Source organism: Aquila chrysaetos, chromosome 21 (assembly GCF_900496995.4).
Source record: "Aquila chrysaetos chrysaetos chromosome 21, bAquChr1.4, whole genome shotgun sequence".
NCBI classification, from domain to species: Eukaryota; Metazoa; Chordata; class Aves; order Accipitriformes; family Accipitridae; genus Aquila; species Aquila chrysaetos.
In genome coordinates this window covers 18,155,922-18,170,916 of record NC_044024.1, presented here as the reverse complement: position 1 = coordinate 18,170,916, position 14,995 = coordinate 18,155,922, and the positions used below count along the sequence as shown (strand labels likewise).

General features: G+C 37.3%; 1 protein-coding gene across 4 annotated transcripts in view; it reads right to left on the bottom strand.

Annotated features, from left to right (window-relative positions):
* Window positions 1–14,995, bottom strand: part of STAG2 (stromal antigen 2) — an 82,272-nt gene that overhangs the window by 42,230 nt on the left and 25,047 nt on the right. For all 4 annotated transcript variants that reach the window (XM_029996709.2, XM_029996706.2, XM_029996708.2 and 1 more), the window contains exon 2: window positions 1,420–1,564. In XM_029996709.2, the coding sequence (XP_029852569.1) occupies window positions 1,420–1,463 (44 nt within the window). In that variant the 5' untranslated portion in view covers window positions 1,464–1,564. The remainder of the gene's footprint in view (window positions 1–1,419; window positions 1,565–14,995) is intronic.

Sequence of the window (14,995 nt, the reverse complement as noted above, 5' to 3'; positions counted from 1 at the left end):
TTAAATACACTACATAAAGTGACATTATGCTCTCAAGGTCCAGTAAGTCAACTCTAACAGTGAAACTGCTTTCTGCTTCTGATTAAGTCTACTGTCGAGGAACAGATCAGAGCAGATCCTCACACTCACACCCTACCCTGCCTCCTCCAAACAATTTACCTGTGAAGAAAGCCATACAGTCAGGTTAAAAGATGTAAAGGTGGGTAGAAAATAGCAACAGGTTGGGAATCTTGCTTTTGGCACGAGCCAAACATTACACCATCTCAAAAAGCAAAGAGCACTATAAATATCTGCCACAAATACTTAAACAAAAGAGGAAAAAACCCAACAGCAAAAAAAAAAAAAAAACCACCACCTTCCCTCATAAGCAAAGTGTCTCAGCAGATCCCTTCATGCTATTAGAAACTAAGTAAGTAGTAAAGAGGTATGCACTTCTGTTGGAAGTTTAGGTGAGGTTTCTCCATCAAAAAGATAACCTGTAGTTCTGTTTAGGCTTATAAAGGTAAAAAGATGTTAAACAATATACACACTTTCTCATTTGTTTCGTTTCCTACATCATTAAAATACGCTGCATCGATATACAAATCCTTTATTGCCAACATTGATGGGCGGGGGAGGGAGGACACATCACCAACCTCATTGATACAAAACCGCATCTTTGTATCTTTTTAGATTTTATACCAATTTAATCCAATTTAATCCATTTCAACAGTCTGTTGAAATGTATTCATGCCAATTTCTTGACAATTAAAAGATGAGGAACTGGATTCTTCTGGTCTGCTTAAAATAATCACTTTACTTCTCTGTCCAAAACATAATCTATACCTGATCTTCAATCTTGGAAATTCAAACGTCTGTTTCTTAGAAATTGTAGGAAGACTAGAGAGCTAATAAAATGATGTCAAAAACACCAAGGAACTGATGCCTGAGGGAAGCTAAGACTTTGGCTTTAACTAAAGCATTTGGCATTACGTATTTTAAATATTAGGCAACTCGCCCCAGTTATTAAGGGCAAATACCTCAACTGCTTCCACTCTCTGTATAAAGAGGCTTTAATGAAGGAAACTTTTTTTTTTATTCCTAATCAAAGTTTCTTATTCAAACATTTCATTTGGAAAGACAAAATCCCAAGTAGTACATTGCATAAAGGAAAGTGTCTGTCACAATGGCTTCCTACTAGCAAAGTTTAAAAACTGATTTAAAATAATTAAGCACTTGTGAAATACTTATTTTAATTACTGCTGAATACTCAAGAAAGAATTCAAACAATGCTTTATCAACATTTCAATAGGAAAAAATCTAAAACCCTATTGCCTCATTTTTTTTCCTTGTTTCCAAAAGAAAACCAGCCATATGTATTAACACTAAGAAGAGCCAGTACATTTTAAAAGGAAACTACAAATTCTTAAAAACACTTACTGAAGGAGAGTAAAATCAGTTGGTATTTCTGGAGCTGCTATCATTTCTTTATCATCTTCTGGAACACCACTGTATTAGAAAGATATTCAAAAACCAGTCTGAAGTACAAGCTTACTTTTCTTTCTTCCTTTGTAGTGGACAACTTCTACAATTAAAAAAAAAAAAAAAATAAATACAGTGAAAATTTTTCCGCATACGAAGGGGTAAAAGTTGGAAACACAGAAAATTTAGATCACAACACCCTCTGTTTCCAACCAAGCTTTTTCCTGTTTAGAGATTTTATATTTTTGACTCCTCCCATGATCTTTCTACAAAGTGCCTCTACAAATGTTAAAAGCATCACAGTAAAATAAAATACAGAAACATTGGGGAAAAAAAACCCAATTTTCTGAACAGGATGAGCAAACTGGAATGGTTTTCATTAACACCTTGCAAGTAATAGCTTTTATTTCTAAATCTATACTAGATTTAAGTTTGAACTGTAACACCATGCACTGCAGAGCCCAGACTTACCAACACTAGGATATTTCTGGTTAACCAAAACAAAACCACATTTTATGTTAAAGCACAGTACGTGTACATTTAAGGACATTATATATACCAACTTTGTATCTCCAATTTGTAAACTTCTATGACGTTCTCCATAAAGATAAGCTCTTATAACAAGTTCTTATAACCAGCTGTTTCACAACTCCCTGTCCTCCAGAGTTGATAAGCCAGGCTTACAACAGTTTTAACATTTAAAGCATTTGACAAGACTAAGAATATCAAGGAAGATAATACTATCCACATGTTATAAAGAAAAAACATCAGAAACCATATAGCATTTTATCAAGAAAATGTTGACATCGTGAAATACTTGCTTTTCGACTTAATTATGATATTGCCACCTATTCATAATTTTTTTTATTTATCTAGTTTTATGGGGGGGGGGGGGGGGGGGGGGGGGGGGAAACAACTCACTGGATACTTCAAATGTGAGATTTAACCATGCAGGCTGAAGTTTTCTATGTCAATTGTCTGCCCCACGCTAACTTTTATACAGTTAAATTAAGAAAGCATGATGTTCAGGTATTTTAAAGATACAATAGCAAGGACAAAAACCTTCGGAGTCAAAGCCTGCTGACTCCGCAGCTTGCTGGAGTCACTGGGTATTTGAAGCAAAGATTTAATTTTGGCATGCTAAGCACATGTTGCTTAATGTCTGGTAGCTATGCTTCAGAGACTGCATTTCAATTGAGCATGTAGATAGAGGCTCTATTTTTTTTTTCTTCCCCTGCAAGTGCTTATTCTGAATGCTAGGGGCCACTGTAGCTTCCAGAATTTAGAGAGCTCAGTAAAACTATAAACCCTGAACTTAGTATGTTCTCTTTCTTCACATTTCACACAATTACATAAAAGCAGAGAACCAGAGTGGAAAGAAATAACGGCAAAAAGAGAGGAGGTTTGAGACAGGCTGGTGAATCTCAAGATAGTCTGCAACTACTAAAGCATGTTCCATCCAGAACACAGCACAAGAAGATAAAGCTTCAAAAACATTGCTGCTGCAGAATGGCAGCAACCTTTGTCACCCCATTCCTCCCTCCTCCAAAACCACACAGGCACATGACTGGTGAGTTTCATCCTTTCCTGCTCCATTTATACACTCTCTTTAGCAAATGATCATTCACAGGCTGGGTAACATCCCCTCCCCAGCCATTTATCTTTGTAGTCTCTGCCATTCAGCATCAGCCGATTCAATTCCCCAATAAAATGGGTAAAACATACCGCAAGAATTTTTTTTCCCCTAGATTATCAGGTTAAACTGGTTCAACAGCAGGTATCTGGAGCCAATGCATGGGAAACACAAGACTCTGTAGCGATGAGCAGGGGAGGGAAGAGTAAAACTCCCTTCTTTGGTGGCAAGGACCTATCATACCATCCAGGTGATCTGTAAAACTACATGCTCAGTTGGTGATGTACCAAAACGCTCTACACTTTGGATTATATTAATTTTTTTTAATATTTGCTGATTCCTGTCAGCAACTTGAACTTGAAAAAATAACACAGTACACTTTAGCGCACCTGCTCAGAGATGTACCTCAGTAAGGGGGCAGGGAGGTAGAAAAAGAAACAGGGGGGTGGGGAAGAGAGAGAGATCCAGCCACACAAGTCCTTTTTGGGGCATGCTTGTGATTCAGTCCCAGTGCAAAGCAAAGATGCAAACTTCAGAAACCACACTGCTCAGTTTCAAGTTCAACCTGTCTATCAATATGTTGTTACTTGACTTTTTCTAGTTTACATTTTTCAATGTTGAGAAGCAACACATCTACTGAAGTGACAATCAGAATGCTTACATGCAAATTTTGTATTACTGCTCATTAATACTACCTATTTACCATATTAAAAATTGCCTATCCATAAAATTTGAAAGTACTGAGAACCAAAGCAAGTTAACCGCTTGTTCACATTTTTAGCTCCCTTCATGAAAAGCCAATGTATTCTTATCAGATTTTGCAAAAATTCTCAATGAAGTTTCTTACAATCATAGAAATATGTTAAAGAAAAAAATTAGTAACAAAACTACAAAAACGGATGGGTAAATGATTGAAGTATGTATTCTCTACGTCAAATAAATCACCTGACAAAACTAACTGGCTACAGTTTATACCAACTTGAACTTCTTGTAAGAACCATTTATCCTAGTACAAACAACAAAACATGAAAGAAAACATGGCACTGTTTGGCCAGAATCACCTCAAAATGGGAAACAAATATCAAGTTCTTAGTAGCTTAACGCTTCAGCATCTAGCAAGATTTACATTTCAAGAATTGTTTTTCTTGAAAGAAGAAACTTGGCCTTCGTAAGTGCAACTATATACTGGTATTATGGCGAACAGTAGCTACAGCTGAATGCCTTGCAAGACTATATGAGGTAAGACTGTAAGGGTTCTCCAGCGTCAAGCTCAAACTCCAGCAATGACCAAAAAACCCCTTGTGTTTGTCCCAGTAAAGGATAATTTCAAAAGATTTACATACATCCAGAATATGACACAGACTTTTGAGTCTCAACCAGCAGGGACAACCTAGCCCAGCATGCCCTCTCTGGCAGTGGCCAACAGAAGCTGCCCAAGGAAGAACCCATTTGCTTTGTTCTTACTAGTGTTGTTTTCCCTGAATACCTTCCCAGCATCCAGAAATAACTCAGGGATTTTTTTTCAGCCAGAGAGGCTATCCCTATATTTTTTAACCCCTTATCAATATTTTTTCCATTAATATTTCCAATTACTTTAACTCAATATTCAGCAGTGATGGTATTCCACACAAGAACTCCCACAGCCAAACTCCATACTACTAAGAGGCACGTTCTTTGCTTTGAATTTATCACTTTCCAATTTTGTTTGAGGTTCTCTTGGAAAAGACTGGCATTGGTCATTCCCCCTTATCTTTGATCTCAGTAAACGCCGTCTGGAAATTCAAGACTACTGCCAGCCATGTCTTCTTCAAGCACATACTTGATGACTCATTCAAAGCACCCAGTTTGGGAAGTCAATGAGAAAGGAAAACGGTCCATATAAACATCCTATCAAACGTTTTAAAATATACCAAGTTCATCACAGTGCAGTCTGAAAAAAGGAAAGTGAAGTTCCAAACAGTGTAAGTCTACATTACCTATTAAATGTGCTCTAATAAGCAGATTATTTTAATAAGTTAAATCTAAACTGAAGTGCATCATAAAAAGCAGCTCCTCTTCAGTTTCTTTTTTGCAAGTTCACAGAATTCCTACTTTAATTTTCCCAAGCAGATACTGAAATCTCTCAAGTCTGTGAAAACTTTCTGAAGTCACTCAACTTTGTGAAATCATAATTAAATTATGAACTATAAAATGTATCCTGCTGAAAGATCACAAGGTGGAGCTCTAGCCTAAAGCTAACTGAAGAAACTCCAAAAAGACAGGTCAGCCAGAGGTTGACCTAGTTATTTCTGTGCAATAAACTTTATAATAGATTGCTAAAACTGCAATAATATTGTAGTACATTTCCTTTAGATTTATATTTAGATTACATAAAGACATCAGAAGATTCCTGCATCTTTTCTGAAATAAATGCATATACATGTTTGATTCAATGACTCCTCCAAAGATAGAAATGCATACAGCTGCTGTAGTACAACTTGTCTCAGTATTTGGTTTTCAAAAGCAAGCAGAAGAATTTCAAAATACATTTTAATAGCAGAAATAATGTATCCCCTCATTGTACCTTGCCATTTAAAATTCTGCTAACAAAACGCTAATGAACTAAAAAACCACTGGAAGTACTCCAGGAACACTAATCATACATAATGTTGCCAACTCTAAATGTAAGAGGAGTTTCTATTTAAAATAATTTGACTGATAAAAGCAAGAGCTAAGCATGAAACACTATAAAGAACTCAAATGTGTCTTCACTGAAAAACATTTAAATTTTAAAAGGTTATTTTCCCCTAATACATGAATAATTAATTTAGGTATGGTTGTGATTAACTCAAATATACCGGCCAAATGTTGAAGTCTGACAGAAGTTGACAAAATTCACCAGTACAATTCACACAATAACACATACGCGATCAGCAGCTGCTGAGTGCTACCTGCCCTCTCACAATTTCTACTACATGCACAAACAGGCTAAACAAACATTAATATAATTCAGCAAGCAACCTTTGTTAAAAGAATATGCATCTATATACGTGCACACAAAATATAAAGAATCACAAATTCTGTCCCAGAAGCTTGTGTTTCATACTCTTGTGTAAATGCAGTAACTATAGTATTACTCAACAAGCTCACAGCAAGGTGTTTCAGGTAGGTGGGTTGTGGTTTGCGGTGGGTTCTGTACATATGCACTTTTTTTTTTCCTTGGTGTCTATTGTCTGGAAGTTTTATAAGGCAAATCAGTAAAGCTGCTATCGTTTTTCTGGGAAGGCAGAAATGCAAAGCTTAAAAATGGCTACGTAGCCAGGACAAAGATTTTGGAAATGTGGGATGGCTGTTCAGAGATGTATTGATTTTTCCCTGTAATTCTGTTAATCACCTGTAAAATCAAGGACCTCACTTTCTTAATTCAGTAAATAAGAACTTCTAAAATTGTGATGCTGAAGTGTGTGGCTAAAGTTCATCCCTGAATTATTTATCTATCCATGAATGAGAGATGCTGATGCTTCAGAACCAATTACACAGCAGCAAGTTAAAATGCTAGTCAGATCAAATTTAAATAAAGGATCAGAAGTACGTCCAGTATTTTCCCTTAACTATTTTAGAAGAGAAAGCTGTTATCAACTACATTATGCCCCTCACTCCTTTTCTGAGAGACTAGGATGTCTAAACTTTTGTTTTATAAAATAGGGTTTGGTTGTTTGGGCGTTTTTCCCAAGTAAGTATGTTTCTTCATATTACTTTTGCATGCATCTTCATACATGGATTTTTAAGCGAGATTTTGAGCAACTGCATGACATTCCCTGCAGCCCTGAAAGAGTGTTTTATTTCTACACATTATTTCTGCTAATATTACATAACCTAATATTTCAGCTGCCAACAAGCTTTAAAGCAATTCTGTAATTTGAGGAAAATACAGAAAACATACTGCAAGTAGCATTCTGTATTGTAACAACTGTACTTTAACATGATTTAGTTGTAATTGTATCAGCAGTTTTGATCATATTATGATAATATAATCAAGACTAAACCGAACAATAATGCAATTAATACCTTTAGATGTGTGGTTATTTTTGTGCCGTTTGGTTAATAAATGAGTCTTATAATTCCTTTACCAGAAGACCTGAACTAGACATCATCAATCTACATTCTTCCATGCTCGCCAACAGAGACATGGTCTGTATACACAATAAGTCCATGGAGCCAAAGTCACTGAACAGTTAACACTCCAACAAAGAACCTAAATGACCTAATTTATACAGGTCTTATCTTTTCAGTCTCTTTCTTCACAATTTATTTTTTTCTAAACTTCCAGCTCTTACACCCCCTCCACACCATTTCTGTCCACACATCTCCCTTTCTCTTCATCTTTCAAAAAACGAAAAAGCAATCTTACGGTGACTGTTGATATTATGCCATCACAGCACCATTTTTATTCCCCGGCCTGCTCTTTATTAATTTTTATAATATTTGCTCTTTAGTTCATGGAACAAGTCTGCTGATTAAGTGGGAAAGAGCCATCTCAGAACATGCTTTTCTGATGCTGCGTGCTGCTACTGAAAGCAGTAGTCTTCCTTCTCACTCCCCAAACACACAGGAAAGTTTCTGCTCCCTTCTAGCACTCAAATAAACCAGCAGCGAGCAAATTATGAAAACAAAACCGTTTCCTCCCCCCCACGATTAGCTCTCCATTGGATCAGCCAACTGAATCAACTCCTCCTGCAGCCACGCAAGTCACTAGATGCAGCATCCGAAGCAGCTGAACTCTACCCCTTCACAGCAAAGCAAATGATGAGCTTTGCCAATGTCAGCGCATTACGCACAGGGGCAGAGCTGTGCTGCAGCACAGGACCAGTTACATCAAAGAGAAGTGGCAAACTGGAGTCCTTGCATAGCTATCGCTAATATTCCTACCCTTCCCTTGGGAGGGGCCGCAGCCAACAGTCCGCTGTTCTGTGGCTCCAGTGGGGCAAAGCAGGCGGCAAGGCCCGGATCCCCTGCTGGGCTCCCGCTCCTTCACCAGCCTACCTGCCATAGGAAGAGGCAGCCCTGCAGGTCAGCACCTAACCTGTGACCCCCACTTTGCAGGGAGACAGCATGTTCTACCTGTGAATTCATCAGGCACCTGCCCGGTCTCAGCTGTCTCCTTCTCAAAGCCTTCTCCTTACTCCTTCTTCACACACGTTTCCTACATTTTCACTACACAGCAAACTGCGCATATACCTACATAACCATTTGCTTCTTACCAGCCTTCAGACGAGAAGCCCAGCTAACAGCTGATAGTGACCACCAGAACCTGAGAAGACAACCAGCCAGGAACAGCCAAGCACATGGAAAACGTAGGTCCCCAGAGGTAACGCACACATCAGTAAACAGAAAGCAAAATTTGTTTTCACAGTTTAATGCTGTGAAAGGAAAAGCTTAAACAGGCTTTACGGGGGGGGGGGGGGGGGGGGGGGGGCAGTAAAAGAAAGATTTAAAAGGCATACAAAAAAAAAGTCAGGCTAAAACCTAGAGCGAAGGTTGACGCTTTACCCCAAGTTTAGAGATCTGAAACGTGAATAACATACAAGGACCTCTGTACCACCCTAATAACTCTGCCAGCCTCAACTTCACCATCAAATAGTCCCACTCTCACTAGAAGTATTTTTTGGACTTCTGCTGTTTTTAGTAAATAAATACGTGGAACAACTATTATAGAAGGAAAAGAGCTTGCTACAGTGCTTCACAGTCATAGGATTACTCATTAAAGTACCATTAACATCAATATCTTTAATGCAGTAAGTTAAATACTATTTTGAAATAGAAACACATTGTTATGGTTTGAATCATTTTATGAGGTTTTTATATTGGTATGTAGTAATTTACACTGTGCAGTAAAATGTGGGTTTAAAACACTTGAAATAAGCATTACAAAATACTGAAAAATTAAATCAACTGTACAATAAATGCAACTATTCCCCTTATTAAAGGGAAAAGTACCTATATTATTCTCTAATGATTCTTCCCAACAGTATTCCTGAGCTTTGCTAAAACGCACCTGAAATTCCCATACATCTTTAAAACAGTTTAGTTTTGGATGTCTTAAAAAAAGGCAAAGGTAAGATAACAAAGTAGAAGTTACACCTCATTGTGTCTGTCACATCTTTCCCTGCCAAAGAAGAGATGGCTTCCAGATGTTGCAGTCTGACTGCATGGAAAATGAGGCTCCTAGGAAGAATAAAAGCCAAGTCGGATGACAACCAAGATTTAAGAAAAAAAAAAATAGGAAAAAAAAAAGCAAAGCTACATATGCCTACTTAAACAAGCCAAAAGAGGAATACTAGTTCATTTATGATATAAGGCAAGCGCACCTCCCAGCTGCCTAAATGCCCTAAATTTTGAAACTAAACTACAGAATATATCAATATGCCCCTTTACACACTGATTTTTCAAAAATGTAGTCCTTTGCACATCCCCTCAAAATTCTGGCTCTTGTGAAAGCTAAGGATGAAGATGCACGCACACTGTCCACAGCAAGCAGTTAACCAGCTACGCAGTAAAAGCCTAGAACAGAATTAGCATTGTTCAAATGTGCAGCCAACAGCGACGAGTTACTTCAGTACACACGGTAGAGGCAGGGTTTTCCAACCCACAAGGTATCCCATCTGGCAAGTTCTATTTTTTGTTCTTCCACTGATCAATGCGAGCCTGCAAGTTGCCTCGCTTTATAGGAGCCCTAACTTCCCCTCCTACCATATAGATTTTCCCCTTTGAAAGACCAGTTCACTAGGGCTTTGTGCCCAAAACTCTGTTTGGGCATTTCTAAAGAACAACTGCATTTGACTATAAATTCTGGAGGGGGGACTACACAGTACATACTGCAATAGCATCAGCTGCTACTATAAGAGACAGTCAATATTAGGTGACTGAAATAAGGGAAAATCCCATAAAATAAAACTACTGAAGAGTGGAAAGTTAAATCTCTCAAGCACATCTCCCAGAGTCAGCTCACATCAGCCCAGGTCATAGCACACTTTGGATAGTCCTTTGAAGAGCCCACTATACTCCTCTGCACTGTGACCCCAAGCCTTCTAAGATGAGAAAAGGAGAACCAGCTCAGTTCTGTGTTTTGTCAGCTGAGGTCCACCAGAGTTTAGTAGCTGAAGCTTCACATTACATAAAAATGGCTAAACTGCTTCCAGACAATAACTAAAGAGACTAAGTCCAGCACAGAAACAAACAGAAAAGAATCTAAGTACAAGTCAAACGGCATTAGTCTTAACTGGATCTTTCAAAGAATTAATTAAAAAAAGGGGGGGAAGAGGGGTGCATTGGTGTGTAAGAATGCTTCATGCCCCATATTCCATCCTGCCTTCTTCCACCGCACCAGCCCAGCTTTTTTTGTAACAGGCCTGGACTACAGAAAGGGCATCACTTCCTCGGATTCCTTATGGGCCACCTGCAGGAAAGCAGCTGCTCTGCACCCCAGTGCAATGTGCTCTCCTGTCACCCTCTCAGTCGGATGACTACTGTCATTATCAGTCTCACAATAGCAGTATAAAACTCTATTTATTTACAGTGAAGCTCCAAAAACTGCCATTACCTTGGTGTTTGTGTAACCAATCAAGAGCAGTCGTCCATCCTTCCCTGGCTCAAATGAAAATCTATACCATCAGAAAGGAAAAGGAATATTTAAGAAAAAAGGAATGAATATTGTGCAGCATCCAAACCAAGCAGTATGACAGCTAAAACCTAAGCTTTTCGTAAGTGGATTATAGCTCTTTCAACAATCAATCTAAATAATCATCCTTACAAAATAAAATTCAAGCAACTACTCATGTATGCAAAAGTTGGCTTCACCTCTGAAACAGAAAAAATAAAGACAAAAATGTTATCTTTCATTAAAAAGTTATCTCTGCAATTCTGCCAACCTCAGAACATCTGTGCTCCATACATACATCCTCAGTCGTAACTTAAAAGATTTTTAATACCCAACATTTTGTTCTTGTTCTCCCTCATAACATTTGGGCTAAAATCCCAACTGGTTTGTTTGGAGATTTGCAGCACTGAATACTAATTTTATATGAAACAGCAGTTGTGATGTGCATGGCTTTCCCCCACATAATTTGGAGAACTGAATATATCCAGAATGCAGAATGCTAATAATCCATTAATGAATTCATTACCAGATGAAAAAAATACATATGATCACCAAGACTAAAAATCACCCTCTCTTTCTTTATTCATCCTAAAACAGCCATCTTAAAAGAATTTTGTGGGAAGAGATGACTGGTGCTGAAGTCTCATGTATGGAGACCTAGAGTTAGCTAGGGACATTCATTAGACATCCAGAGGAAACCAGTGTGGCCACTTGTATACGTCCTAAGAACATTGCAAAAATACTAGCATTATTCAAATCAGTAAGTTCTTTCAATTCTGTAATTGCTTACTTGTGGCAGGTAACAAATTATGCCAACTAGGAGAGCTATAACACACCATGCCCGTTTTATGAAGGCCAACATGAAGAAAAAGTATCAAAACCAGTTTTTTTAGAGACCAAACTCATTTCACTAAGTAAGCTGACAAATACTGAGAAACTCTTGATGTGTATAAAATATTCTGAAGCAAAGGTTAGTGAGACTTGTCCTTTTGAAATTATCTTCCTTTATAAGTCTCTCAAATACTGTGCATTAGGCACCGCAGGGATACAGGAGCATCCATTCCACACTGATCTAAAATATGCAATGTACAGCTTGTTATATCAACCAAAATTAAACTTTAGGTTTCTTCATTTAAACCAAAAAGAAAAAAATATCAAAAAGCTATACCCTTACATGTTTGTTCTTGAGCAAATTCATCATGTAAATACAGCTAGTAGCTACCTCCTCCTTCAAGAGGCAGTTATAGCCTACAGCTAAATTTATATTTTGTTGAAAATTTACTGGTCATATTATGCAAGTATCATAATTCATAGTAAATATTTTACTTTAGCAATGTTCAATACATAGAAAATATTTTTAAAACTACAACTATTACACTTATTAGCTCAGCAACACAGTAAAAGCTGTTGAGGTAGTTACTTTCATCCTCTTTTCCCTGTATTTTCTTTTTAAAAGAAGAAAGAAAAAAAAAAGAAAGAAAAAAAAAAAGGAGCAGTATTGCCAGATGTCTCTTAAACAAGCTACATGTGCTATGATTCCTCCTCCTTCCCCCACTCCAAGAGAGTGGCATTCTGGAACGGGGTGTACCATATAGCATCAGTTAGGCTGAATCCAGAAAATTGCCCCATACTCTTGGAATCACATGAAACTTGAAGCCGATTTCTAGGACTCCGAGGTACCAATTGCTTACTAATACCCTCACCTCCAGCAGATGAAACAAGTCTCACATGCTAAATGCTGGGGGTTTGGGGGGTTTTTTCCTTCCTTGCAGCTGAGACAAAAATGCCATCTTGGGCATAAGCAAAGAATTCAAGCTATTGTTTTTACCGTATCTTAAACACAGAAAGAACCTCCTTTTAGTCATCATCGTTGGCTAGCTCCTTTAACACAAGGCATACCAAAAACCGTCTTTCTCTGATAGAAGTTAGTTGGCAAGTACAAATAAAATAACATTTAATTGCAGTGTTGACTGTATTTACAGCAGCTGTGTTTTAATTCATACAGCAGTTTAATACTTGTGATTCTGTGTGGCAAATTCAGATAAATTTACTGCTGAACAACCCTTTTCTAGGACTCCTAACAGGCTGCTACCCGGGGCGGGGGGGGAACCTAACTAGATCAAATATTATCATTCCATTGGAGAAAAAAACCACCAAAGAGAACAATTTTTCACATTTCATATGCTCTGCTTTACAGTTAGATCTATTAATGACAGCTCATCTCCACTGACAATTAAGGCTAATATTCTGAACTGCAAATAGGGAGGACTAAAGAGGTGACAAATCCCATTTTGCTGACTTTCGGTACCTCCCAACAGTGGGATGGAAAACCTAACTGCCATGGCAGAAGTCACCAGAGGACAATTATCAAAACGTATAGTTGTTCATCAATTGCATGGAAAAATGCTTCACTCACTCACTGTAGTTTCAGCTTTTAATTTATTATCTGAACTGTATCATCTTGTGGTTTTCAGTTGGTGATCATATTTGACTTATCAGTTTGAAATTACCTCTAATTATTAAAACAAGAATTGCTAGATGGCAAGTGCTGTATCTGTCACCACGTCTTCCCCAACAATTGTTGTGGTTTCATAATTAACTGCATTCCTACTCTTAGCACAGGTTTCTCTTCCTCTGTTTGGTAGCAAACAGATATCCCCCATCTCCCCACACTCAAATCAGAAATGGATAACTCGGCAGTTGAGAACACAACATACTGTTAAGTGTACAAGGCTCTTTCAGTCCTACTTTAGTTTCTCTGACTTTTCTCAGTAAATAATAATTCCAACTATTTTAAACAGTTGGACAGAAAAAAGATTATTTAAAATAGATTATTCCTCTTTCAGATTGCTTTGATCTTTCTACTCCATTTTACATTGTACAATGATGCAATGAAGTAATCAATATACCTTCTCTAAATCATATAGATTTCTGAAATACAAAATTAAATCTAGCTGAATTCCCCATATTAAGTTATTCAGTTGCCCCAACTACTTATTCAAGAGCAGTGTTTCTTTGACTTAATTAGCCAGCCATCAGTTACGTAATTATTTATTACTCCTGTGTTGAACTCAGCAGACTCCACTCTTACTTATGGCTAACAGATTTTCTTCTCATAAATTATTTTTACCAATAGCTTGTGATCACCATTCAGGATTCTAACATCAAATCGTAACATCTAATGGCAAATAAGAAGTTTTTCACCTGGTAAGATTCTGCAAAATCATTTAGTACTTACAACAAGTCCACAGCTCCTTATGGGAAAAGGGAAGAGACTAAAAATTAAGTAACTGGATTAGGGTTCATGCACATTTAAAATACCTTCATACAAAAAATAACCTAGTATACTTAAGTATCATCAGGCACCAATTTTTTTTCAAGTCATGATTTTAATGCCCCAGGCACTGATTTCATAAGAACACTGGATCAGCAATAAGCTATGTTATACTAATCTCTTTACATTACTAATGCAAACTGCCAACTTAGTGTTCTGCTTATTCAAAAAGCCACTTAATGTTTAGAATTGCTCTTATAATAAATCAGCAGTATAGAATTCTCATGCTGTTGTACTGCTGATCAGGACTACAAGTACAGTATCTTATTTCAAATAGGTTTGCACTCAAATTTTTCTAAAATTTAAAGGAAATTCCTATACAGGCATGCCACTGAAAGTTAACATCACCTGACAAAATAGCTACACATAATGTTCAGTTACAGTAATACAATGCTTTGACTGAAATATATTTAGCATCTTTCCTTTACTTTTGTTTGCCCATATACAACTAAGTGTAATCAGTTTTAATGTTTCAGAGTAAGGTTTAATTCCTCACCTAACCTATATGAAAAACCCTCATTATTTTGGTCATGATCGCTTACATAGGTGGCAAGACATAGGTTACTAATAAATCAATTGATCTGAAGAAGTAACTGTAATAATCCTACTGAAACACATCTATCAGATCAGTCTTGGAAGACTCAAATGTAAATAATCAAAGAGGTTACATCTTTCCAAGATTTTTTTCTTCCCCGTTTCAGCATCATTGCTCATTCTTGCAGACATCATATTAAGAAGAGCTTATAAATTAAGAAAACATTCTATTTGGGGTAAGTCTCCTAACCTCTCCACAACAAGCATGCTAGGGCACTAATATGCATACTTGATCCTGCGCAATTTCGTAAGCTCAAAAGGTGAGACTAAATAGTCCATTCAGAGAATGTTTTCTTGGCATCATACTGCCTTTGTCTTGAAACAACACAAACCAAAT